Source organism: Lichenostomus cassidix, chromosome 2 (genome assembly GCF_008360975.1).
Source record: "Lichenostomus cassidix isolate B80296 chromosome 2, HeHo_3.0, whole genome shotgun sequence".
NCBI classification, from domain to species: Eukaryota; Metazoa; Chordata; class Aves; order Passeriformes; family Meliphagidae; genus Lichenostomus; species Lichenostomus cassidix.
Genome location: NC_139482.1, coordinates 100,867,606 through 100,892,981, shown reverse-complemented (window position 1 = coordinate 100,892,981; position 25,376 = coordinate 100,867,606). Strand labels below are relative to the sequence as shown.

General features: G+C 39.0%; 1 protein-coding gene across 1 annotated transcript; it reads left to right on the top strand.

Moving 5' to 3' along the window:
- Nucleotides 1–1,357: 1,357 nt before the first annotated feature.
- On the top strand, nucleotides 1,358–25,376 carry RAB12 (RAB12, member RAS oncogene family). Its single transcript, XM_085052568.1, has 6 exons — nucleotides 1,358–1,753; nucleotides 13,307–13,367; nucleotides 21,149–21,287; nucleotides 21,806–21,895; nucleotides 22,839–22,943; nucleotides 23,225–25,376. Exons 1-6 carry the CDS (start codon nucleotides 1,510–1,512, stop codon nucleotides 23,336–23,338), a joined length of 753 nt encoding a protein of 250 aa, XP_084908694.1. The 5' UTR covers nucleotides 1,358–1,509; the 3' UTR covers nucleotides 23,339–25,376.

Sequence of the window (25,376 nt, the reverse complement as noted above, 5' to 3'; positions counted from 1 at the left end):
AGTAGTGAGAATTTAAAAAATGGGACCAAATTTTCTCCAATCTCCACCAGCTTTGGCTATCCATGTCTCTGGTGTTCAAAATAATTCATCCTACATGTAGATTTCAAATTCTCTTAAAACCATGAATCCTTCCTACCTCTGGAAGAGAAGCCGTGGATGCCTCATCCCTGCAAGTGCTCAAGGCCAAGTTAGATGGAGCTCTGAGCAAAATGGTCTAGTGAAAGATGTCCCTGCCCATGGCAGTGTGGTTGGAATTAGATGATCTTAAAGGTCCCTTCCAACCCAGGCCATTCTATGATTCTGCACCCTTTGCTGCCAGCTGCATCTGAAAAATCTGTATTCTCTGAACCCTAGGTCCTCAGAGTTTGGAGGTAGAAATTTCCTCAAAAACTACAATGAGCAAGACTCGTCCTAATCATTTTTCCCTTACGTGATTTATTACGCTGCTTCTTCTACAGCCGTATTTTCCTTTGCTTGGAATTTGAACAAGGGTCAGTGCCCAGGAGTAAGCAGGTACCAGGTTCAGAAATCTGACAGTGAAATCCATCCCTGGATGACCCCAGACCTGTGTATGCTACCACACACAGGGGGTCTGCTCGACTACCTGAAGGTAAGTTTAGGTGAGACAAAACTAGACAATCACACAATCAAGAATTACAGAACAGGTCATGGTATGGAGGGACCACAGTGGGACATCTGGTCCAACCTCCCTGCTCAAGCAGGGTCATCCCAGAGCACATGGCACAGGATTGTGTCCAGAGAGCTCTTGAATATCTCTCCTGTGAGGGAGACTCCACGTTCTCTGGGCAGCCTGTTTCAGTGCATGGTCACCGCACAGTGAAAAAGTTCTTCCTCCTGTTCGGGTGGAACTTTCTGTACATCAGCTTCTCCCACTGCCTCTCGTCCTATTTCTCGGGTGATATTTACACACACCCTCTCAGTCGTCCCTTCCTGAGGCTAAACAAGCCCAACTCCCTCAGCCTTTCCTCGAGAGAGCAGCGCTCCAATCCCCCAACCATCCTCGTCGCCTCTCCGCTGGAGACCCCGCCGTCCCGGCAGAAGCAGCTCCCACTGGGATCTCCGAGCACGCCCTGCCTGCGCAGCGCCGGAGCGCCCTGTAGGTCACCCCAGCAAGGCGCTGGGGCTAGGCTGAGCGCCCCGGCCACACTGCCCACACTGCCCACACCGCCCTCGGGGCGCTCAGCGGCGCGGCGCGGCCCGGCCCGGGGCGGGGCGGGCAGGCGCTCCCGCCCTCAGCACTGCGGCGCGGCCCAGCCGCGGCTCCGGCGCGCCAGAGGGCGCTGCGCGGGCGGGCGCGGGCCTGGGCGCGCCGCTCCTGGCAGCGGCGGCGCAGTTCCCGTTCCTGTGGCTGTTCCCGTTCCCCTCGGGCAGGGCCGGGCGGCGGCCGCGTCTCGTCCTCGCTGCCCCCTCCTCCCCCTGCCTCGCAGTGGTCGGCGCCGGTGGCGGGGAGGGCGGGGAGGGAGCGCGGCGCCGCCGCATGCGTCGCTGATGGAGCCGGGCTCGGGGCTGCCGCAGCGCAGGGCGGGGGGCGGCGGGCTGGACCTCGGGGCGGGCTCGGCGGCGGGGTCGCCGGCGCTCTCGGGGGGGCAGTCCCGCCGCAGGAAGCAGCCGCCGCGCCCGGCCGACTTCAAGCTGCAGGTGATCATCATCGGGTCGCGGGGGGTGGGCAAGACGAGCCTCATGGAGCGATTCACCGACGACACCTTCTGCGAGGCCTGCAAGTCCACCGTGGGTAAGGCAGCGCTTCCCGTCCCGTCCCGTCCCGTCCTGTCCCGTCCCGGGGAGGGGGCGGGCGCTCCTCCCCCGGTGCTCCCGGTGCCGGCCGTGGGAACGCGGGGCTCGCTGCGGCGGTGCCCTTCCCCGGCCCCTCTCCCGCCTTTGCCCAAGTGCGGCCCGCTCCGGGTACCCGGCATTCCCTCCCACACCTTTCCCCTCTCCGGGCTGCACGGTGCTGCTCCCCGTCCCCTTCCCGCCCGGCACTGCGGGCTTTGGTCGCCCCGGGTGGGTTCCTCGGCCGTGGGAAGCTCGGGGGGTTGATTGGTGCCGGACTTAAGCAGCTCTCCTTGGAAAGATCGTGGATGTCCTAGTTATCTTTGAGAGTTCTGAGAAGCTGCTGGCTATCCTGTTTCAGCCTTGCTAACGGCAGTTAAAAAAAAAAAAATCAGGCATGGTTGGTAAAGCAGGTTTTTGTACTTAAGTTTTAGATGTTGCATGTGAGGAGATAGAAGTATTTCAGGAGTTGAAAAGTTGCAGTGTGTATTCTGTGTACTCTTCCAGTGTATTCAACTACTCTTCCAGACTGCAGTCAGATTAACTCCAGATGGCTGCTATGGCTTCGTGAAGAAACCCCCTGATGTTAGATCTGAGGTTAATGTTTTGTTTCTTGAGAACACTGCGTGTTTGGCTCCTCATACAACTAACTAGAGAGCAGGCTCCTAGTTCTGTAGTGTGCTGTCTTATTCATGGTTTAATCATCTGTGCGAGTCTTGGAGGTAATTTAATGCCTGCTGTCTTTTAATACACAAGTGTGTAAAGGGAGGAAAACAAGCTAGTTAGTCTGCGTTGTTATTAGCGTCCTATCCTTGGTCTTGAACTCTTGAGTATTGCAGCAAGGTGGTTGTTAAGGTCTGTGTCATTGGAAAATGTGTATGCTTAGCTTAATTGTAGCTTGGAATGTGAGGAGATTTATAGCCTCTGATGAAAAGTGATTGTATTGCCTTTTAGAAGCTGAGTTATTACTGTCCAAAATTATTTTCCTGTAACAAAATAATGCACAGTTAGTCATACTTTTGTTTTAATGTGTGTTTTACCAGTTATTTAGTTCTTTCCTAGGCTGTCTAAGAATCTGGATCTGGTAGTGCAGATTAGCACTGTGATGTTGATATATTTTTTTGTTTGAAGTTGGCAACTTAACCTTGTAGAAGTTAGAAAGACAGTGATAATGTATCAGAGGCATTAATCCTCAAGGGATGTTCTGCAATGAAGAAACGCTGATGGCTTCTCTAGATGAGCAGATTAATTAAATTTATGGTACAACTGAAGTACAACTAATAGAAGAATGTAAAATTTATAAATTCTCCAGGTCTAGACATTGATTTTAACTCTCCTGCATCTTCTTTAGGCTGACCTACATTAAGGGGTGCTTTGGGTCTGGGCTGCTCTCTGTAACTAGGGTTAGTTTCCTGCTGTGAATCTTGGGAAGTGACAGGAGGTGGTCTAGACTCCAGTCCAGACTTCCAGGCTGATGCCTTTTGAACAAAACTAATTTCCTAGATAACTGAGACAGATGATTTAAGCAGAGAAGCGTCCTTATTTTAGAGAAGAAACAGGAAATAAGTAGTGCTATGCTGCTAGACAGAAGGTTATGTAATGTTTGGTGCACAGAATGTGCCAACATAAAGCAGCATAGAGAAATCTGCTTGTGCCAAAATACTTGTAGAAGGACTTGATAGTAATGGCATTCTTTCAAGGTCCTCAGACTAAACTAGAGAGCTGTTGAGATTCCCCCAGATCTTTTGACTAAGTGAAAGAGCTTTTCACAGTCAGCTCGTACTCTGCTTTTTTTTTGACCTGTAAGAAAAAGTAACCTCTACTATTTACATTTCATGTATTGAAAATAACCCACACTCCAAAACAAGTTGAGTTCAGCCTCTAATACACAGTTGAAATCATAAAGCTCTTCCTTTGTCACCACTTAACTGCAGTGGTTTTCAAGAATTGCAAGTGGAGAATGTGTTTTGAAACATCAGTGAAAAGCCAATTTCCAATCCAATTTCAGAGGAAATTATGTAAACTGACTATACCTTGAGATTACATTTGAAAAGGCTATGTAACCAACCAAAAAACTGCATGTTGTTGTATGTACCTTATAGTAGCAAAGCTGTATTTAAAATTGAGTGCTAGAATACATATTTACTTCCTTACCTTGGTATTAATGGTCTCAACCTTATTTTCATGCTTTTATACTAAAACCTGTGGATATATAGGACAAAGAGAACAATGTTTAGCACCTTAAGCTTTTGTGTGAAAGCAGAGGCTACTCAGAGGACTTCCTCCAACAGTGAAAGAACTGCAAATGTCCAAGAACCTTTTCTGTTTCCTGTCCCCAAGTGCTGTTAATAGCGCTGTGTCATTGAAAAGTGGAGTGTTTCTGCAGAAAAGGAAAGGTGCGGATTCATTTAAGAAAGATACAGTATTTAAATGCTGATTTAAGAAGACTACATTGCCAGATTGGTAAAGAAAATTCTGTAATAAAAACACATCAACACATCTTCAGTCTCAGCTCAGATACGGAACTTCTTTGAAAGTGTTCAAAAATAGCTTGGCAGATTTCAGCACATTATTCATAACAGCACACAGTGTGCTGTTGATCTAAAATTCTTTTGATGTATTTATTTTGGGCATTAAATCAGTTGCATGGAATATTGTGCCTCCTTAAATCCGCTATTTACATAGCACTGAGAATACCCAATACCCAATATGCTCAAATATTTACTGACTTTTTTAAAAACGTAAAATTACTCTCTCCATGCAGACAGTGTTAAATCCACTGTCTTTCTATAATGGAATAATAACTTGTTCAAGGGTAATATTTGGATCATATTAGCTTTGTCAACAAACGTAAATCTACTTTTTTTCTTTTAAAGTAAAATTTGATCTCCATTTATTATTTGTTGCCTCACCCCATGCACCTGCATTATTCACACAGGAGCAAAATCCAAAGCTATCACATGAAGGTTTTCCAGACTTTACAATTAAAACAATATGCCAAATATGATGTGAAAAAGGATGATCTTTCCAGAGGAAGTGGATAAATACTCATTGCCACATTTGTAAGAAGATTCAAGGGTGGGGGTGAAGAAAAAGGGTTTGCCTCTGCTTCTTCCACCCCCTTATCCAACCCTGACTAGTTCTTACCTTGAAAGAAATATATCCTAATTCAGATTTCCAGAGTGGTGGTATTAAATTACTATATTAATTTTTTTAATGGTGCTATCTCTCTGTCTTTTTCATCAGTGTCCCTTTATATAATATTTAATGGCTTCTGTTCTCTTCCCAGCATCTGTCCAGCTACTGCTGAGTCTCATGGTTGTATGTCCTACCTCATCCACCAAATCTTAGTTCATTCTCAGTCTCTCTGCTGTTTTTCTTCCACAACAGATCTGCAGAATTCCTGTACTCAGCAGTACTTCCCATCCATCTAATTTTGCCACAATTGCACTTCTCTCTGAGTTTTGTTCCCTGAACCTGAGGTTCCTTCTCTCCCAAACTTAAGACCCTGCACTGACTCACCTCTCAGGATGCTGCTTGTCCTGGTCCCTCAAATCAAGTTGAGCTCCTCAGCTTTTTTTTTTTTACATGCTGGCTCAGTATGTAAAGTCTCTTGAGACCTAGTCTTATCTCTCAGCTCTTTTCCACCAGGTCTAAAATCATCCCAGGAAAGAGGCCTTGCCCTTGATCATGCCAGTGCAGTTCATGTGCCTCATGCATTGCTGTTTCTTTTAGCAGCTGTTAATAGGAACCCAGAGTATCACTTGTAGTAAACACTAAAGCTTCCTTCTGTCCTCGTTTACAAGCAAAATAATAGGTGGAGTTTGTAAGGGGAAGGTTTGTTGTGGATCAAGATGGGAATTTAGTGACCTGTGATCCGTACTGGGCTAATTTTAGCTTGAGGGATCCAGATCAGTGGCATGTAAATGCACTGTGGTGCAAGACTCCTTTGACTTCACAGAAGTGCTCTTTGACCTTGTTTCACCTTCGTGTGAAATGGTATGGAAGTTGGAAACTCCTGAGATTTACAGAGGTCCATAGCTTTTCCTGCAAAGTGGTATTTTTCCTATTATTTATTTTTAAAATACCCATGTCAATGCAAAATTCCTAATGTCCATCAAATAAACAATAGAAATAGTGAAAACTTTAGCTTTGTCTTTTATCAGAATACTCTTAAGTAAGGCAAATTCTGTCTTTAATATATATACATTTGTATATGGTATACAAATATATACATATATAGCCTTTTATATGTATGTATACATATGTTTGGGGTTGCTGTCACAATTCAAATGTCTTCATTCTCTTTATCCTTAAAAAAATGTGGGCTAACAACATAAATGTTCAGTTTCATTCCCATAAGATTGTCATATAATTATTTGCACTTAAAAGTATCATTTTTAAAGTATCTGGCATTTTTCAGAACTGCCCTTTAAGTTGCTCCTCAGCCTTTTTAGTTATATAGTATTCACTCTGACAGGCACTGTAAATATAGTATGTGACTTACTAATAATTTGAAATTTTTTTTTCAGTAAATCAAAATTATGGCTTAAAATTAGTAATTTGATGTAATCTGAGGTGAAAGACAATCTATATAAAATTTTCATAAAATTATCCTCAATAAGCTAGAAGAACATTTCTCTCTTTGATACACTTGTGTGTGCCTGTGGACACTATGACAGGTATAATTAGCTTTAATTTTTCTTAAAAGATTTTTCCCCCCTTTGATAAGATGACACTGAAAGCTTACTTGAGGTAGGGAAAGGCGAGAAAGAGTAGAACTAGAGGTTTCTTGGTTTACCACATCATGACAAAGTAAGATGTTCGTACTTTAACCAACAAACAGCTCTATACTCAATGTGAGAAATTTCTGCTGTTGTATAAAAAAAGGCAAGGAAGTTTTGATGAGGGATAAGTATTTCTGTAAGAATTGACTGTTCTTACCTTTGCATATCCAGGGTGTTAATACATCTGGTTTTATGGGTTGGCTTTCTTACTAGTGCAGAATAGTGTAAATAAACCATACCAATACCTTATTAATGGTGTGCTGCAGTTTCCTGCCAAACTGTAAACAGAGGAGAGCAGGAGACTGGAAACTCACACAGGAAAAGAGTTTTGTCTTACACAAAACCTTAAGATAATTAGGGAGCATGTATGAACCTCCTTGTTTGTGTTTGGAAATGCAAATTATGACAAAAGTCTGTGTCCCCTGGAAGGTGCCTTTTACCTTTAGGAGGCGTGTAGTCACTTTTAGTGGACAGCATAGAGACTCCAGCAAGTGAAAACACCTGGCCAACAATGGACAAACATTGTTTGTCTTAGATGTGTCAAGTGTCTTTTACAGCATTTGGTGTAGTTAGAAATTGTTTTCTGTGCATAATCATTTGAATCCTCATAAGTGAGCAAAACTGTGATTTAAAACAGGAAAATGTAGGTTGATAATATAAATTATTAGGGTTTAGGAACAGGTTTCTGTGTAGCTATGGGGTTTTTAATTAACAAGAGGTTACAAGGAAGAGTTAATTTGAAGTTGACTTTGTTTTTTTCATTTGTAAACTAGATGTTAACTTCAGCTGATACAAATATTCGGGCACTGTGTTATATCAGCACTACAGGACTGTCAGAGAGCCTTGTAGTCCCTAGTCAGGACATATATGAGAATACACAAGTAAAACAACAGGCACAGTGAAGAGGCCACTTGAATGTTGTCAAATGGGGAGTTTAGTTTGCAAGGAGAGTGGAATGCAGCTGTCAGACTCAGTCTCTGTTGTGAACAGCTGAGCGTGTCAGTAGCAAAGAAAAAAAGAAAATAGGGCCATATGATTCTCAGGGACTTCTGGAAATTGGGTAGCAACACTTTTACAACTTACTTCTGCTGATATCCCAAGGAGAGGAAACTTGATACCCAAAACAAAGCGCTAATTTCAGTCTAATTTTGAAATAGGTTCTACCTTCTAAATATCTGAACAGTGTTGCTCATGAAATAACCTTATTCTTTTCATTCAGTTTTCCTTTCAGGTCAGGTAGTTGTAGACCAGAAGCTCAGTGTGTTTTTCTGTTTTATTTGAAAAGAAGTCTTGTTCATGAAGCTGCAGACAACCTTATTCCTTCCAATTTCCTCTTCCACCTCTTTCTGTTTGTCAGCATTTTGGTGCATGCTTTAAACTTAGTATCCTAAACAGTGTCAAAAGCCCACATTTTCTGAAAGGCCTTATGATTTGCTATACACAAGAATATAAAGAAGTGGTTATTTCCTGCATTCTCACTGAATTGGGAAGTACCCAGCATCTGAAATGTTTAGAAGCTGAATATTGGACATTAAAAGAAAAATCATGCATGTATATTACGCAGAAAAAAAATATTTGGTATCTGTTTCATTCTAGTCTGTAGCACAGTTGCTAGTTGAGGTATGGGTACACTTTTATTTTAGGCAAGCAGTCTCGAATGTCTGCATGTTAGTCGTTCTAGAATTACACGCTTGAAGCTCTATGCACAACGTACTTTACCTGCCTCTAAAATAATCTCCAATAGGATTAAATCTGACTTAACACTTAATGATTCCAAGTCTCTTCTTTAAAATTTTTTATTTTATAGTATGCAATTTGAAAGAAGTATTTCCGCTTTGGTGTGTTTTAAAAACTGTTTGTCCTAGAGCTTTTATTAAAATAAGACAAAATCGGTTTGGTTTTGGTTTTTTTCCCCAGGAACAGTTTCTGTAACCTTTTCCTGTCCTCCCTATGTACCTTTTGTTGTTGATTGTTTCTCCACTCAAGCGAGATGATAGAAATCAGAAGGCAAGCTCTTGAGCCATCTTTTCATTGACTTTGGCAGCTTTAGGATAGTTCTAAGTATTGCATTGTTTCAGTTACAGACCGGGACTAGTAAAGATGGTTGTTACCTCAAAACTCATGTGACCTCAGTTATCGAACGTAGCATAAGTATGAAAACTTTTTTGCATAATGCTGTCAGATGTCCAAATTAAATAACCTGTCATAGTCTTCAAATTATATGTCTGTTTTAATAGTTAATTGGTATATAACCTCAGAATTTTTAAACTGATTGTGTTTCTTTAAGCATGGTCTCATTATCTTTCACTGATTGAATTACTTTGATGCAAATCACTAAAAGGCCTCTGAAAATTGAATCCATTGCAATTGATTTTAGTTGGAGGGGTTTTTTTGTGCTCTATTTGCATCTGTTTTCCCAGCTCTTGCATTAACTTTGTTACCAGGAAATCTTGTCCACCGAAAGGTCACTCTGTGTGCATTAAGCAAAACTGTTTCCACTTTCCTTTTTCTGTCTCTTATGAAAAGAAATTAAATATTGAAAGTTTAAACATAAAAATGCATGTAATGCATAAAATGCATAGTAAGAAGTTTCTTTACTGTTTTATTTTTAAACAATTACTTTTAGCTTTAAAGAGAAAGGCTAAACCCAGTTGTGTGTATTTCAGTTTGTGCTTTAGCAGATAACTTCTAGTTCCTGTTTGGGGTGAGAAATTAAAATGCTGCAGTCAGTTCTGGGCTAGACTTCATTTTTACAGGATTTCAGTCTTAATTTTGAAACAATCTCAAGTTTGGTTCATTGACGGGAGATGTCATCCTCAGTGACTTGCTCTTCATTAGTGCATTTGAGTCTCTGTTGTCTTAAGGCTGTTTTAGTTTGAAAAGAGAGCAGACAGATTGTTTGGCTGTGTGTTTAATATGCTTTTAAACCCTTCTATCTTAGTAGCCCTTTGTTTTTCCAGGAGGAAGCATAGCTTCAGTTGAGCACATGTTGCAATACCTGTTCTTATTTTTACACAAAGTATATTTTTTATCCCAAATTCAGGTGCTACTAACAACAACCATGCATGTTATATAACATGTTGCAAATCTATAACTTATGTTACACACACTACATAAGTGTTGCTGTCCTAATGCCTTATTTGATGTATATCTAACCTGTGGGGAGAGGAGAGCTGCTCCTTTGCAGTTTTAAGTTGTAGGACAAGCTGAATATATACCTTCAAATATATAGTATACCTTCAAATGCTTAAATAAATGCGGAGTCAGAAACCTGAACCCCAGAGCCTGAGATCTGGTTTTTTGTGCCTTTTTCATTAGTTCTTGGAGGATATTTGTTTGGACTCCTGGAAAAGGCCTTTCCAGCAAAAATTGAGGGTCAAAATGTCACATCCAAAACACATGCAATTTTAATCCATAAAAAGAGACATGGTGACTTGAATCTACCCGTTGTGTGAGTGTAACAATTTTGGAAAATTATTGGTTTGCAAGCCTGATATATAGAAACAAGGCTGACTTTTTAATTGGAGGGGAGATTGTAATAAGCCTTTTGGTTCCCCTTGCATCACTGTGACCTGGCAAATGACACACTTCAGTATGATCTTAAGCACGTACACTTGTCAGATTTGCTGGCATGTGTATATTTTGTTATTCACTGACAATCAATTAGCCAGCAGGCCTTTAAATGCAAGCTAGGTAGCATGCAAGCCACTCATAGTTTGATGGTGTTGTAGCAGCTAAAAAAAGCTTTTTTAAATACTTTATCTTTGTAAGATATGTTGTTCAGTTTTGATGCAGTTGGCAAAAGTAATTTTTGATTATTCTGTTTTATTGAACTGTTTATAAAACCATGCTGGAGTAATTGTATGGATAGCAAAACTTTTCATTTAGGTATTTTCATTAACATATGTCAAGCTAAATAATTTCTTTCACTGACCTTTTTCTTAACTCAATGCAATATTTGAAATTGAAGTGGAAAACAAATTATTGTGTTGTTGTTTTAATTGAATTACTAATTTGTATGTAAACTTGAAGCACTGGCTTTGGCAGTCTATGGTGGAGCATGTTAATGAAACCTGACAGGCTTAGGAATTTGTTTCTTCGTGTGCAAAAGGAAAGCTGCCAGATTTTTTCCTTCAGTATTGGAACACATGAAGCTTTTGGTATTGTGTTGATGCTTGCAGAGCATTACTAATTATAAAAAGTGGTTGAGCAACCTTTGCACAGTTCTGGCGCTCTGTCTGACTTAAGTGTTAAATGATTTAAACAATTCTGTAGAAGATTCTGTCTGCTTCTCCAAAACTGTTACTTGTTTGTATTGTTCCTTTCAAAATTTCACAGTAGGGAAATATTTAATGGTATTACTTTAGGTTGAGTAATAGAAAGATCTTCCTTCAAAATAAGAATGCTCTTGGCATATTACTTATTTTGAAACCATCTTTTTAATATGTAGGCTTTTTTCTACTTCATTTTATTAATATATTGTGCCTTCTAGTCCCAGGAAGTCCCAAGCTGAAAGCTGGTTTACAACCAGCTTGATTACAACCGTTGGATTTTCTCTCCATTGTTAATTATTTTTCATTTAAAAAAAATATAACAAATGGTTTTTTGTATCTTGGTTTGTGTAAGACAGCAGTGTATAAACCACTTCCATAAAAATAAAAATATTTTGGTTTTGTAGTTATTGCAACTTGCATGAAAACCCTGTGGTAGTTTTAACACTCAGTTTGGGATCACAGATGATTCAGACTTTTTAACATCAGACGAATGCCAAATCATATAGTATGTTGTGTATGACAGTATGGCAGAATTGGGAATTGGGATTGAGATGTATGGGTAGTTCTATTCAAACTTCCTTGAGGGCAGGAGAGGTTTGAGGCAAGCAGTTACACTTAATTAAGTAAGTTACTGTCTTGTAGACAAAGTTGTGACTGTTAAGGCAGTTGCATTTTATAGTTTAAATGCATTTATATAGAGAAAGGGCATATAACAGTAGAAGTGGATATGTGTTTCTTTAAAAAATATCATTATTAGAATAGAATTACAAGGATTCTCATTTCACACACTTTGGATACTAGAACATAGCTGGATCATTTCTCTTCTGCTTTTGCACTAGTAGACAGTCATTTTTCAGAAGTGTACAAAAAGGTTTCTTAAAGTTAGGTTTAATGAATTCTTTGAAATTTTAATAATTTTCATAATTTTATCAATTTGCATATGAATACTTGAAAATTGCCATTAAAATTTTAGACTGTTTGTACAAATCAGTATAACACTTTACCTGCTGGGATTTGAATGAGATACATGTTGGTGATTAAGTGTGCTAGACACTATTAAGGACATGGAGAATGAGGACAAATGTCATGGTGTGATGACCATTACTTTTCTCAATACGCAACGTGCAACTGCAAGCTGTTAGAGAGGATATTTGTTTAGGAGAATGAAGGTCAGTGATCCTTCCGTTTATTTCATCTGACTGGACAATGTCCCCCTGCTCTGCAAACTAGAAGTATGGACATAATTGCCAAGTTCAGTCCCTTCTGTCAAAGTTAAAATTCAGTCTCAGTTCTTAATATCAGCAGGGACCCTCGGCTTTTACCAAGGGTAGACTTTGGGAAAATGTGTAGTTTTTGTTAGAGAAAATAAAAACCATTTTTCCTCTTCAGTTTCATCCCTGCTCTTACTATACAATTGTATGTGAAGTAGCAAAAGTGTTTCCAGCACATTATGCTTCTACACTTCTGTGTGACTTTTAAGTGTACAGGTCTGAACCATGTTCTTGTGTCTTTTTATTTCTCCCTTTTTGATTTAGCACTGTTAGGAGGGATGATGTTTAGAAGGAAGAACTGAAGCAAAAGTCTTCATACAAATGTATCCTAAAATGAGCAGGTTCACAATCTACAAATCTGTGATATTCTAGGACATTTATTCCCTGAAACATTTTTGTAGTTAAGGTGGTAATCTTTTGTGTCTAGGTATTGTTTGACCACAGTATGTCTTATGTGTTGCTAGCCAGCATTATTTTTTATAGAAGTTAAATCTTTCTGCGTAACAAAATCTTCATGGTTCTATCTTTAGCATGCATTCAAAATGTGACTGGAGTTTTGAGATGATGCATAAAAGTACCATACAGGTAAAAAATAAAAGTCAAATACCCTCTTTGAATCTTAGAAGCTTGCTAATAAATATTTGCAGGAGTTAACAATGACAGTGCTGACAAACTTCTTTATAAACCAACTGCAATTCCAGCACTTTACTACAGCACTTTACAGATGCTGTGCATCCATCCTGGAAGCCAGACCTATATTGTTCCTGCTTCACAAACAGCCAAACTGATGTGGAGGGATTGGTTTTGCTCCATGCCTCCAGGGCATCTGTGCCAGTTGGAAGTAGAACAGGCTTGTCCTTGACAGTCAAGGTGAATAGGAGAAAAACAAACATACTGTGCCTGTTGTTTTACTGTTGTGTTGGGTTTACCTGCTACTGGAAATTTTGCATGAAATGGAAGGTTTATGTTGTGATGCTGCCAAATTGGATGGCTCACAGGCTATGTAGTGGCTGTCAAATCCCCATGATGTTCCTGAGTTGACCCGTAGTGGTGCAAAACCTTCTGCTTGTTCAGACTGTTACGAGTTGATCTAAAAAAAAAAAACTATCAAAAAATAATAATTACACCCTCATTACTTTTGCTTCTTATTCCTCCTTTTCTGTTTACTGTATTTTATTTATAGGTGTTGATTTTAAAATCAAAACAGTAGAGCTAAGAGGAAAGAAAATTAGATTACAAATCTGGTAAGTAAAACAAACGTGCAACCAGCAGTATGTTTTAATTTTTATGTTCTAGCATGAATTAATATGCTTGTTTAATACTACTATTAACTGTTATAAGCTGGTTTAGCTCTTACCCTATTACTTATCTCCTCCATTCCCACAAGACTTAAACAAAACCAAATAGCTCTTGGATTTTTGTGAGGGTAAAGGAGGAGATGGAGAGATAAAGTTAGAAGTAGGGCATGAATGTAATTACTGAAATATTAATGCATCACAGAGGCCTCGAGCCCCTTTTCCTGGAAGAATGACATCACCTACACAAGAAATAGGAGTTCTACAAACAACAAAAGTTGACTGTGTTAAATAGACACTAGAGAAAGTACATTTTGTTTTCTTTATTTTTCTAGACTGATTAAAACTGACCTTCACTGTAACAGCAATTATAAAGCAACTGTGAAGTATTTTCTAAACTGTTTTTCTAAAACTTGGTATATGCAGTGCTGTTTCCTTGACACTGTTTTTAAATAACTTCAAAGTGAAGGGCATTCAAGACTTAAGTAAATCATATCCACTCTATAAACAGCATGGAAAAATAAAGCAATCCCATGCAAATAAGGCTATACCTTTACTGGTACTGATGTCCTACTACAGAAAGCTTAATGTCTGAGCTAAACTCTTCCTTTCTGGAGTAGGCTGTGTGTTTTCTGGTAATGGTTCTCCATGTTAGTGATTAATAAAATTTTTATTGTTTAGAAATTATTGATCTTAACAGCTCCTTTGTTTTGCAGAGTAGTACAATACATAAACATAATTATGAGAGAATAAACCAGCTATGTTCTATACATTAATCTTATATACTACTATGTAGAAGCTTAGCTTTGGTTTATTAACAGTGTGTGATGCATAATTGGCATTGTAGTTAAACCATTTAAGCTGCTAACAATTCATAGAGTGGGGGGAAAGCACTAAATATTCTTTTTATTACACTTCTGGGATATTCTGGTAGTTTTTCATTCTTAACTACATGGATGCAGTGAATTCAGCTTACTAACTCCTCTTGGCAGGTCACCATCAATTCTGTCTGTCACACCATGTGTCTGTCTTGCTTCCCTCTGCGTTAACTGCTGCTTCATCTTTGGTCTCATCAGTCACCTAACACTTGAATGTTAGTGGCATGTCTTCATTCATCTGTCCCTGTTTGGAAACCTATGACCACAAGACTGGCAGTTGAGCCAGCAATTGTTAGCCAGGGTCTGCTGGAGATGACCGAGGTAACAAAAAATTCTGATGTGGAGATGCTAATGTATGCCTAATATGCATTCTTGCTGTGAAATGTGCTAAACTTATTTTAAAAAATTCTCATGTTGAGTAAATATTATAGGAGTGAAGTTTTGTTGGAAAAGAGATGTTTAAACCATTATTTTCCACATATTGAGAATATGCTAGTAGGATATAGGAAACTTTTAAAATTAAAATTGTTAGGTTGCTAAGGTGTGATAATTACTCCCATGGGAAGCCCTACTAAAATGGCAAGGAAAACACCATGTAAAGAGATAGTATTTTAAAATATGATAAAATCCATGAACATGACATCCTGCTCCTAAGTGTCACTTTCTCTTCAACAGTGACTGTTAAATTGTTGTTCTTAATCTTTAAAACTGCCTTGACATACTTTCAGTTTTTTAGAAAACCAATTAGATAAGCACTACTGAAAACCAGTTAGATAAGCACTACTTTTGCTAATTAATCGTGAATTCTGTTTTGTATGTTGTTGAGTCTGCCTATAAGCTCTTATTGTCACGGAATCATTTAGGTTTAAAAAGACCCTTAAGATCAATGAGTCCAACGATTAACCCAGTGCTGCCAAGTCCACCACTAAACCATGTCCCCAAGGGTACTGTCAACATGTCTGTTAAGGTGACTCAACCACTGCCCTGGGCAGCCTGCTCCAGCAGTTGACAGTCCTTTTGGTGAAGAGATTTTTTTCCTAATAGCCAATCTAAACCTCCCCTAGTGGAACTTGAGGCTGTTTCCTCTTATCCTGTCCCATGTTACTTGGGAGAAGTGACTGACCCCCACTGGCTACAGCCTCCTTTCAGGGAGTTGTGAAGAGAGACATGGTCTACCCTGAGCCTCCTCCAGGCCAAACACCTTCAGCTCCCTCAGCTCCTTATTGTACCTCCAGCTGTTAGACTGAAGAGGAAAGCAATTTTCCAAGTCAAACACTTGGAAGTTTAGAAATACAGACTTCAGTTGCATGGCTAATCATAAGTCAGTCTCCTTTCATACCTACACAGTGACAGAATTTAGGTGCCTCATACTTCCTGGTAGAGTTTCCTGGCAGAAACTTTACTACCAAAAAAAAAAAGTTCAGTGAACAGACAATTTTTGAAGTTTATGCCCATCTGTTTTCTTAAGACAACTAAAGTTACGCTCTAAAGCATGAAGGTTTGCTAATTTTTTTTCAGTCATTTGATGATTCTACTGCAAAAGTCAAACAAGAACAGTTTAAAAAAAACACTTGGGTATTTTTATGGTCACTTAACCTGTCTCTCCCCTGGCCACTATCAGTAGTGTTTTCCACAAAGTTCTACCACTTGAGTTTATCAAAAGATATGTTCAAGCAAATTATGTTGACTATTTCAAGCAATTAGGTGGGCAAGATGTCCTTTTGAAAGCAGCTTTCACACCTGCTGCTCTTAGTAGAGTAGAATACAAAAGCACTTGCCTCCTGTATTCCTTTCATAACAGGGTACTGTGCCCTGAGGATCACAGAGGTGTCTGTTCTCACCTCTAGCTTCCTATCTGGTCCCTGCTTCCCCTATTTCCCTGACTTCCAGTCAGGAAACAACCTTCTACTCCTTAGGTTATTCCATGATAGAGCTTCACTGGGGACACAGAGTAGTATCCGCCTTTTCTGTGCCACCTGGAACAGTTAGTAGTGCCCCTTGGGTTGCCAGAAATGGTAGGATACAGTAAATTAGCTTCTGCCTTGCAGTTCTAGGCTAGCACAAGCTCCTGTGTCCTGTGAGAAGTAATGCCTGCATGAGCTCAAGCCATGAGGCAGAGTAACCAGAACTACTGGGTAGTGTAGGTATCCAGGTAAATCCAAGCATCTGTGAATCAGTGCTTCTTCAAAGCTGGAAAATTGGATCAAATAATAGGAACCCCGCACTGATGCTTTGAAGCACAGGTGTGCCAGGAGTAGCTGGGCAGGATGGGAATGTGTCTGACTGTTCCATCTCACCTGAGTAATCTGGGCAGTCACTGACACAAGCAGCTGACACAGTGACTTCAGCTTCCCCTCTGAAAGGAAGGACCTGGTTGTGGGAAGCAGTGGTGCCCTGCCACTGTGCCCAGTTCCTCACTGGGGAGCCAAAGGAGCTCTCTGATACATCTACAGTTTAATGCCCAAGATAGCCACTGACTTGGGAACAAAACAAGCTTGATTTGCCACTGAAGGGTATTTTAAATTGGTGCATTCTCATAAAACATTCACATTCTGCCTGCTCTGTTTTCTAAGGGACAGTTGTCTTGGAAAATCCCTGTCCTAGAAGATATAAGAATGTAGTTTCTTTGGTTCAGTACCTCTCAAATAAATTATTTATATAATAAAAGATCTTAAATATATTTGTGGTTGATGGGAGAAAAAAATCCATTTAACTAGTAAAATTAACCTCTAAAATTACTTTAAAGTGTTTTAAAAATGTTGCCTGTGAGTTCCATAAGAGCATAGAGCATGTGAAAGTGTTAAATCAGTGTTAAATTTTTATGTGTTTCAAAGTATTTTCACTTCTATTGCCACTTTACACCACCGCTGTTAAAAAATTAATTTAACTAGAGAGCCAGAGACAGTTTGAGTCTGTCCATGTGTTTGTTTCAACTGGTTTAGATAGACACAGAGAACATTTATGTAAAAGAAAATTTATTCAAACATATTTTAATTAAGAGTAACTGTATTTGTATTGTGTTTTATGCAGTCTGCCATAGAATGTGACAAGTCAACACTTGAAAATGGGTTTTGTGTGATTTTTTTTTCATTTGCTTTTGTTTGGTGTAATGTATGTTTGTATTTTTGGAGTGATGTCCAATTTCTGTTCTGGAAGCAAAAAAACAGTCAAGCAGTTGGATTCTATAAGTTCAGATTATAACTGGTGGAGGAGTCATACACTGTATGTTTCTGATTACAAATTAGACCAATGCTTTTCATTTAGAAAACTTTTCTGGGAAAAAAAATCAACAGAGGAGAACTGCTATTAACATGAAAAAAACTCCAAAGTAATCTGATCAGGGGGGTTCAGTTATGCCAGATCACTGTTTAAGTTGGGGTAATTTCAATTGGAATTAAATTGAACTGACTTATGCTGTTGTGTTGATTCTGACCAGAGAAATAAAGAATAGCACTTAGTATCAGTCATGAAATTTGTCGAGTTACGTACTGTTAGCCCGGTTGAATAGTGGTCATCTCTTCTTCCAGCTTTCCACTAGTGCTTCAGTGACTATCTTCATTAAAATAGTACAGCTGCAAGAGAATAAAACTATGACAATAATAGTATAGCAAGAATAATTGCTCCAGCCCTGCACATGGGAGGAAGGCATTTGAAGTTGGATATGCTTTTAATGTTAGCTCGGAATTAGGGGTTGTCATTTTTTCCTCAACACTGCAAGAATTTACTGCACATTTTCATGAAAAATATGATAGCACCTGGTAGAAGATGAGATTTTTCCATGCAAAAGATCAGCCTGGTACTCTTCTCAAACTGCAGTTTACTTAGGTAGCCCGGGGTTGCATTCTAAACTTACTTATTGCAGAAATAGTTTTGCAACTTTCACCTTACAGTTTGAAGACTGATGCAATGTTAAGGTAGTGTTAGAGACAGCAAATTCAGCTTGTTCTCTTCCACTTCTCAAAGGAAATGAGGGATAGAATATGATGCTTACACTCAGAAATCTGCTGACTGGTTTCATTTCAACCTGCTGCAGCAGGAGAGGTGGTGTGAAGCATGGGAGAGTCAGTGACTTGAAGAAAGTCAGCCATAACCCACTGTAATTGGCATGACTCAGGCGACAGTCAGTGGTCATCTGGCCATTTATTATAGGTAGTGGGCAGCCAGGCTGTCCATGGGTGTTTTAAACTGGCCACAGCATGTGGTGTGTCCCAAATAGCCAGCAAGCCAGACTGCAAGTTGTGTGACGTTTGGGTGAAGTTGCGTGACATTTGTGCTCCTACACAAGTAGGAGCACAGGGTGCAGCAGCCTAGGAATGCTATAAACTTTTAAAGAGCCTGAGGGTGTTGTGGAGAGAGGAGAAGCTGATAGTACCAGGTGGACTTGTGGATCAAGCACTCAGCAGGGTAGGGGGAATGTGGGGTTGGAGATAGCTGGAGTGGGAGAGTTGTGTAATGTTGCATAGTTCCCTTCATGCCCTGCTTATCCAGTGCGGTGATGACTGGCTTCAGGGAGGGTAGTTGAGCGTTAGTGTGTTTGTTTCACCTCTATTTTCATAATTTATGAACTCAGTGATCTGGTACCCTGTGGTGGAGTTGCTAGAAGTCGTTAGTGTTCACCTGAAGGCACAGACAGGTGACTGTGAAATACCCCCTTTGGTTTTGTGTTCCACTAGGGGCACAGAAAAAAGGGAAAAGAATGGCCAGCAAGACAAACAGACAGACAAACAAAACTAGAAAGCAGCTTTTCCCTTTATGCTGAACAAAGATAGAGTCAGTGTATTCTTCCTCATGTGGTATGCCCTTCAATCTCCCATGTAGTTATGTGTGCTCAGAATGATAGAACTAAAGGTTTCCCATCCCAAATAAACTTGTTCAGTAGGCTGGAGTAGCAACAGATGGCAGGGGCTGCTCTACAGGGTCATAATTTTGAAAGTTCATAAGCACTAGAGCATTGTTATCCATATGTGGAAAATCAACGGTTCATACTAAAATTTTTAAATTTTTAATGGACTGAACATCCAAAGGACCTTCCAAAAAATTAATCTGATGATAACAAAGAAGTAATGGAAGAGAATGTACAGTTACTTGCTCTGAGTAATATTATATCTGTACATATAATTTCAGCTGCCAGAACTTGTATTGCTTTACAAAAAATGCCTCATTAGTGATAAGAAGGAAACCAATTAACCACCTAAAACTGGTCTGCAGTACTACTGGTGCATGACCTTATTGAAACAGGCTATCTGTTTTCATTTTTTGTAGGATCCCAGAGGTTGGTATTAATATAATTCTTAAGTTCTGAGAATGGGATTTGAATAAAAATGAAGATGGATGCAATAGGAGTTTGTTCTCTTCTGCCCTGTGTTGCAGTGTCATTGGCTTGTAGTGAAATCATTGTTTTCTCACAGGCCATGAAGCAGAGGCTCCAAATCATTTTCTAGTGGACACTGCTTTACTTTGTAAAATCACTAGCAAATATTTGTTGCTATCAAGTACACTTGTGGCAATTTCAGGGGAAAGTTAAATACTTCACTTTGAAACTTGCTTTCTTGAAATTCCTAAAGTTTTATGAGGAGTAAGGTTTGTGGTAGTTTATTCTACTGCTTGTTGTGCATAGGCCTTAAAGGGATTAAATCTTCAGGACAATCAATGTGGCATTTTGTAAACATGACCTTTTTTTCCTTTTGGTAACAAGTGTTTCAGGTCTCCACTGTTAATCTCATTCCCAAGTTCATTCTCCTCCTCCTCCTTTTGTCTAAAATGTGACTGTTGAAGAGCATTTATTTTGAACTTTTGAATCCCAGCACACATGCACACCATTTTTCTCCCTACACTCTTAATTTTGATCCATCTTTTGACTTGTTCTAGCAGTGAAATTTCAAAATTATCCATTGACTTTTGGGGCTGAACTCAAACAGCAAATGCTTGATCACTTTGGAGCACCATATAACTTACTTTCCAGTTGAGATGCCAGTCACATTTAAGACTTTGGATATGCACCAGCTATTTTTTTAGTATAACTGCCAAAAATCTTTCTGAGGCAGGCTTGATGATGTGATTAAAAGCAGTTCAAAAGTTTTCATGGTTCAGTAAAAAATAACCCTTCTGTCTCATCTACTTTGGAACAGAAGCCTTAGCTAGTATGGATGACTTAGTGCCATTGCTGGAAAATAGTCTCCAGTGTGAACGCACCCTGTCTGAAATACCTAAAGTGCTGCCAGTGAGCACAGAAATGTTACTTGCACACCTCAGATAAGTAGATGTAAGGGTGAAAGCCAGGTATCTTACTTGCAGAAGTTGTACCACTTAGTGATTCCTTACTCCTTTCATTCACTTCTGTGCCCACAGGTTCTGCAGTAGTTTTGGAACCGTGACTGAATTGCTGTGGTTGATCCAAAAAGACTCTGAAAGCTCAAATCATAATGATCAGTGCATTGCTCATTTTATAGTTGGGTGTCTGGATGTGTTTGATAAGCATGTATCCATTTTTTCCCCCCATTTTTTCAGGGCTGCTAAAAAACCAAAAGACCGCAAAACAAACAACAAACCCCAATAGCACAAAACCAGCTTTATCTCCTGGTACATTTTCATTGGATAGCTTCATTCTCAGACACATGAAGAAATGTTTGGTGGCCTTTCTTGGTGAAGTTAGTATGGGATAAATAGTTTTAATATGAAAACATTTTATGATTGAAAGTACTGCTCCATTTTTTTCCTGAAATTCACACATAGAGAAAGAAATGTCGTGTCTCTCATGAATGTGGGGGTGTTATTATTAAAATGTAAACAAAGTTGTTCTGTACTTTGCAAATTGGTGAAATATTTGTGCCACTGTTTGCTGCTGCTTCTTAGGGACACAGCAGGTCAGGAGAGATTCAACAGCATTACCTCAGCTTATTACAGAAGTGCCAAGGGAATTATTTTGGTGTATGATATCACCAAGAAGGAAACATTTGACGATTTACCAAAATGGATGAAAATGATTGATAAGGTATGCCTTAAGTATTTTCTTTTCATGTGCTTTTTTTAACAAGCTTTTTTTTCCTTCAAAGAAATTTATAGCCTCAATTTAGGATTAATAAACTACTGTCAGCTAATTTTCACTGATTTCTTTTAGCCAGGATTTAACATTGACACGTTTTTGTTGCGATATGGTTGTGCATTCCTGCTTTCTTGAACTAGAATTGTCCCAGTTAGAAGTGTCAGTGAAAATCTGTAACATTGCTCATTTACCTGTGCAGTGGGGGGAGGGGGTTTATTTCCTGTCTCTGAAATAAGGTCATTATGTTCATTCTTAGGTAAACTAGAACAACTAGTTCTCAAGTCACATTTTTAAAATGGAATTTAAAAATTGGAAATTTTTGAAATAGTGTTTGGGAAGAAGATTTACCTTTAAACTGTGTCAGTGTGGTTCCTTATTTAGTAGAGGAATTGTTCTTTTTGTATTGTGTTTGCATTACAAAATCTTGCATTTCTAGGTTTAGTTAATTAGAAATGTTTTAATTGCAGTATGCTTCAGAAGATGCAGAGCTTCTATTAGTTGGAAATAAACTGGACTGTGAAGCTGATCGAGAGATTACTCGGCAGCAGGGAGAGAAGGTAAGGAAAGGTCTAGAGGCAAAGCTGTTTTGGCATTGCTGCTGCTGGTCCATGGCTACTCTTTTTCAGACTGTTGGACACAGAGAGCATATTGAGAGTGGTGGTGGTCTCTCAAAATCCATGTGGTGTTTATTTGTATATAATGTGCAGTTATATGTGTTCCTGCTGGAGTAGTGTGCCTTTGGTCTAAAGAAAGAGTAAGCTACAAGTCAACTTGCACTGCACAGTAGTGTAGGGGATACTCCTCATGGGCTCTGAAAGAGGGCATAGTGAAGATCTGAATCACAAATGGAGATCTCTGCTCAGGAAATCTTTGTGGGCCTTCTTTCAGATGTTTGTTTCTCAGTACTATTTTTGAACAGGCAACAGCCCTGCTTCATTACTTGGCTCACCTTTGTTTTCATATTCCTTTTGTTCTCTTGCAACCCCAAAAGTTACAAGGAACCTGGCAAGAGAGTTTGTTTGTTGTAGTGTGATACTCAGCACCATCTTGATCAGAACAATGTCAGTATGGACATACACAAATGTTTGGAAGTGAATGCTAATTCCAGACTTTTAGAGTCAAGGCTAATTCTTGCATCTGTACTTCCCTTTTCTACATTTTGAATAATAAAGTTGAGATTAGCTGTTCTAAGAAGTTCTTACTTTTTGGCAGTATGCAGCAATATGTGTCAACTGAACATATGAATTTCTCAGATATAAGTCTGGAAAAATGCAGAACGCTTTTCTAATAAACATATTTTAAGCAAAAATTAGCTGTGTGTTGCAATATTTGCTGTACTGTGCAGATTCAGGATTATTAATTTAATTAGACTTCAGTCACAGATTTGGGGAAAGTTGTGTGTTTGGGGGCTTACTTAAGGTTTTATGAGGAGGATATATTTGTTGTCTGTTGCTGTTTGCACATATCTTCATGGATTTATTTTATTTTCTCTCCCATCAGTTTGCACAGCAAATAACTGGGATGCGGTTCTGTGAAGCAAGTGCCAAGGATAATTTTAACGTGGATGAAATATTTCTAAAACTTGTTGATGACATTCTGAAAAAGGTAAAATAATCAGGTGGTAATATTCCTCTGGTCACACAAACAGTGAGTGTTTAAATAACGGCTACACATGCTTGCGAGGACAGAGAGCAAGTACAGATTGTCAGGTGAAATTTTTGGTTAATATGTAGTGGGCCTGATGCAGTTCACAGACTGCTGACCACTGCATTTCACTAATGAGATCCAAAAGATCCTGAAATTGAGGCTTTAGCTGTCAGTGAACTCTTGAAATGAGTTCTTTCTATGCAGATGACTGTTTACAGGTGATTTTTCTTTTCTTTAAGATGCCACTGGATGTTATAAGAAATGAGTTGTCCAACAGTATCCTGTCCCTGCAACCAGAGCCAGAAATCCCACCAGAACTGCCTCCACCAAGGCCACATGTCCGTTGCTGTTGACTTGTTACTTTCTACAGAGTGAAAAATAGGAGCAGGAGGGTAAAGAAAGTATCTGTACTACTCTGCACTACAATCATTTGGCAGTTTCTCGTTGCACTTTGTTATTCGAGTCAGAGCTACACACTAACTTGTAAATATGCAAATATGCAATCCTATGTAGGATTCAACTATAACATTTAATTATTACCCCTCTCCCTCACAAAGATGTTTCATTCATTGCCCCAGTGTTATAAATACTGTACAGTCGGTGGGGGTTTGCCACACATCCAGTTGAGGAGGAGGAGAAATTAAATCTATACCTATTCTTGACATAAATGTTGTAATAGTTCTTTGTTATTATAAACAGGCAGGCAGAAGCTCTTCTGGTATGAAGATAAGTATATGGTGCTTTGCTAACTATTTTAAAGACAAATTTTTTAAAAACAGAGGACTTTATGTACAAAGCTTCCATAATCGGCATTACGTTTCCTTTTAATGTAGTGAAAATATTTTTGGCTGTAGCATCCTCTGCTGACTGGATTTATTGAAAAGCTAAGTTTAATTTTTGGCAGTCTTTTATTTATTTTGTTTAATGCTGCACCCTTTCTTTGTGTATCAAGACATCACATCTGGTGCAGAAGATTGCACTTTGAAATAGCATATATAATTTTCTGCATAAACATAAATTTGGTTACAAGAATCATTAAGTTTCAATAAAAGAATGGAGATATATTCAAGCTCTAAAAGAAGGTAAAAAAATCAATGCTGCTGTCCTAGACAAATTCTTGAAAAAAAAAAAAAAAGAAAGAAAATTTAGATGATACATTTTCCTGTGTTAAGGAATATATATGTGTATTTTTGTCTGGACATCTGTAGGGTCAAGGGGGAAGGGAACCTGAGGTAAAATTATTTTCTTTCCTAATGGTGGAAATTATTCCCATCAAGCAAATACTGTGTTAGGATTTTGTCTGATAATGAACTTGTGAATTATATCTTTGGTATATCTTTTATTAAATGCACTGTTTAGTTTAGCTGTGGTAAATCAGTAGATACATATTTGAATAACTTGGTGTGTCCTGAATGTTGTGGTATTGAAAAACATTGTGGTCTTTCTAAACTAATGAAGTGCAAATAAAATTTTGTATTTATGAATGACAGTGGAACTGCACCTGTTATTAGAATGGCAAGTATCAAGTGATGGGTAAAAGGTAGAATCTGGAAAATGGAACAACACTTGTGTTAATTTTGTTACAATTTAATTTTCTGTTTGACAGTTCCTTTAGGTGTAGTTGGAAGAGCAGCAGACATTAGTTGTTCACCTTGATCACTGCTCTGTTGGGAGAGCAGCTGATGACCTGGCCCAGCTGATATCTTCAAATAGCATGTGACTGCTTGTCATGCTGTCTTAGCAGGTGGTCACCAGACTATTAATTACACTGACAACACAAGTATGAACCAGTCTTTTTCACACTACAGCTTCTCTACTTAGCATTCTCTGGTGCTGGAACCCATTTTGTCACTTTTGCCACTCTTCTAGCCAGAACACTGGCACTGAACAGTAAGGTATACCACTGACCTAAATGGCTTCTCCCTGTTTTATGGGAGAATAAAAGACACAACAAACTGGTAATGCAAAAAAAAAAACTTAAAAAAAAAAAAAAAAAAGAGCCCTTATTTCACTGAGTAAGCTCTGACGTGCTGAATACAATGCCATGCAGATCTGTAGCACACCTGAATTTCTACTGACAAATTAAGGAAAGCATGGTTGATATTTGTGCTTATGTCTTCTGCCACCTTGTGCCTAAACAGTTTGCTTTTTTACATAGTAAACTTACAGTTTACTATCCTGTGGGTAAGGTAAAATGAATTTCTGAAGCACTTCTAGGAGTTCAGATGATACTGTGGGCAATAGCAAGGAAGGGAAAATTATGGAAAGTGGGTTTTAACTTGACAACCATTTTATTTTAGCTGATTTGTTTTTATTTGTACTTAGAAACTTGTGATTTTTTTCCTGCAGTTTTTGAATTTAATAAAAATTAAGAAAATTGACTTAGATAAA

Bases quoted from the DNA above. Each gene is read 5' to 3' on its own strand.
- RAB12 (XM_085052568.1), top strand. From the start codon at position 1,510: ATGGAGCCGGGCTCGGGGCTGCCGCAGCGCAGGGCGGGGGGCGGCGGG. The intron at 1,754-13,306 runs GTAAGGCAGCGC...TTTTATTTATAG, and splicing joins GGCCTGCAAGTCCACCGTGG to GTGTTGATTTTAAAATCAAA. The intron at 21,896-22,838 runs GTAAGGAAAGGT...CTCTCCCATCAG, and splicing joins CTCGGCAGCAGGGAGAGAAG to TTTGCACAGCAAATAACTGG.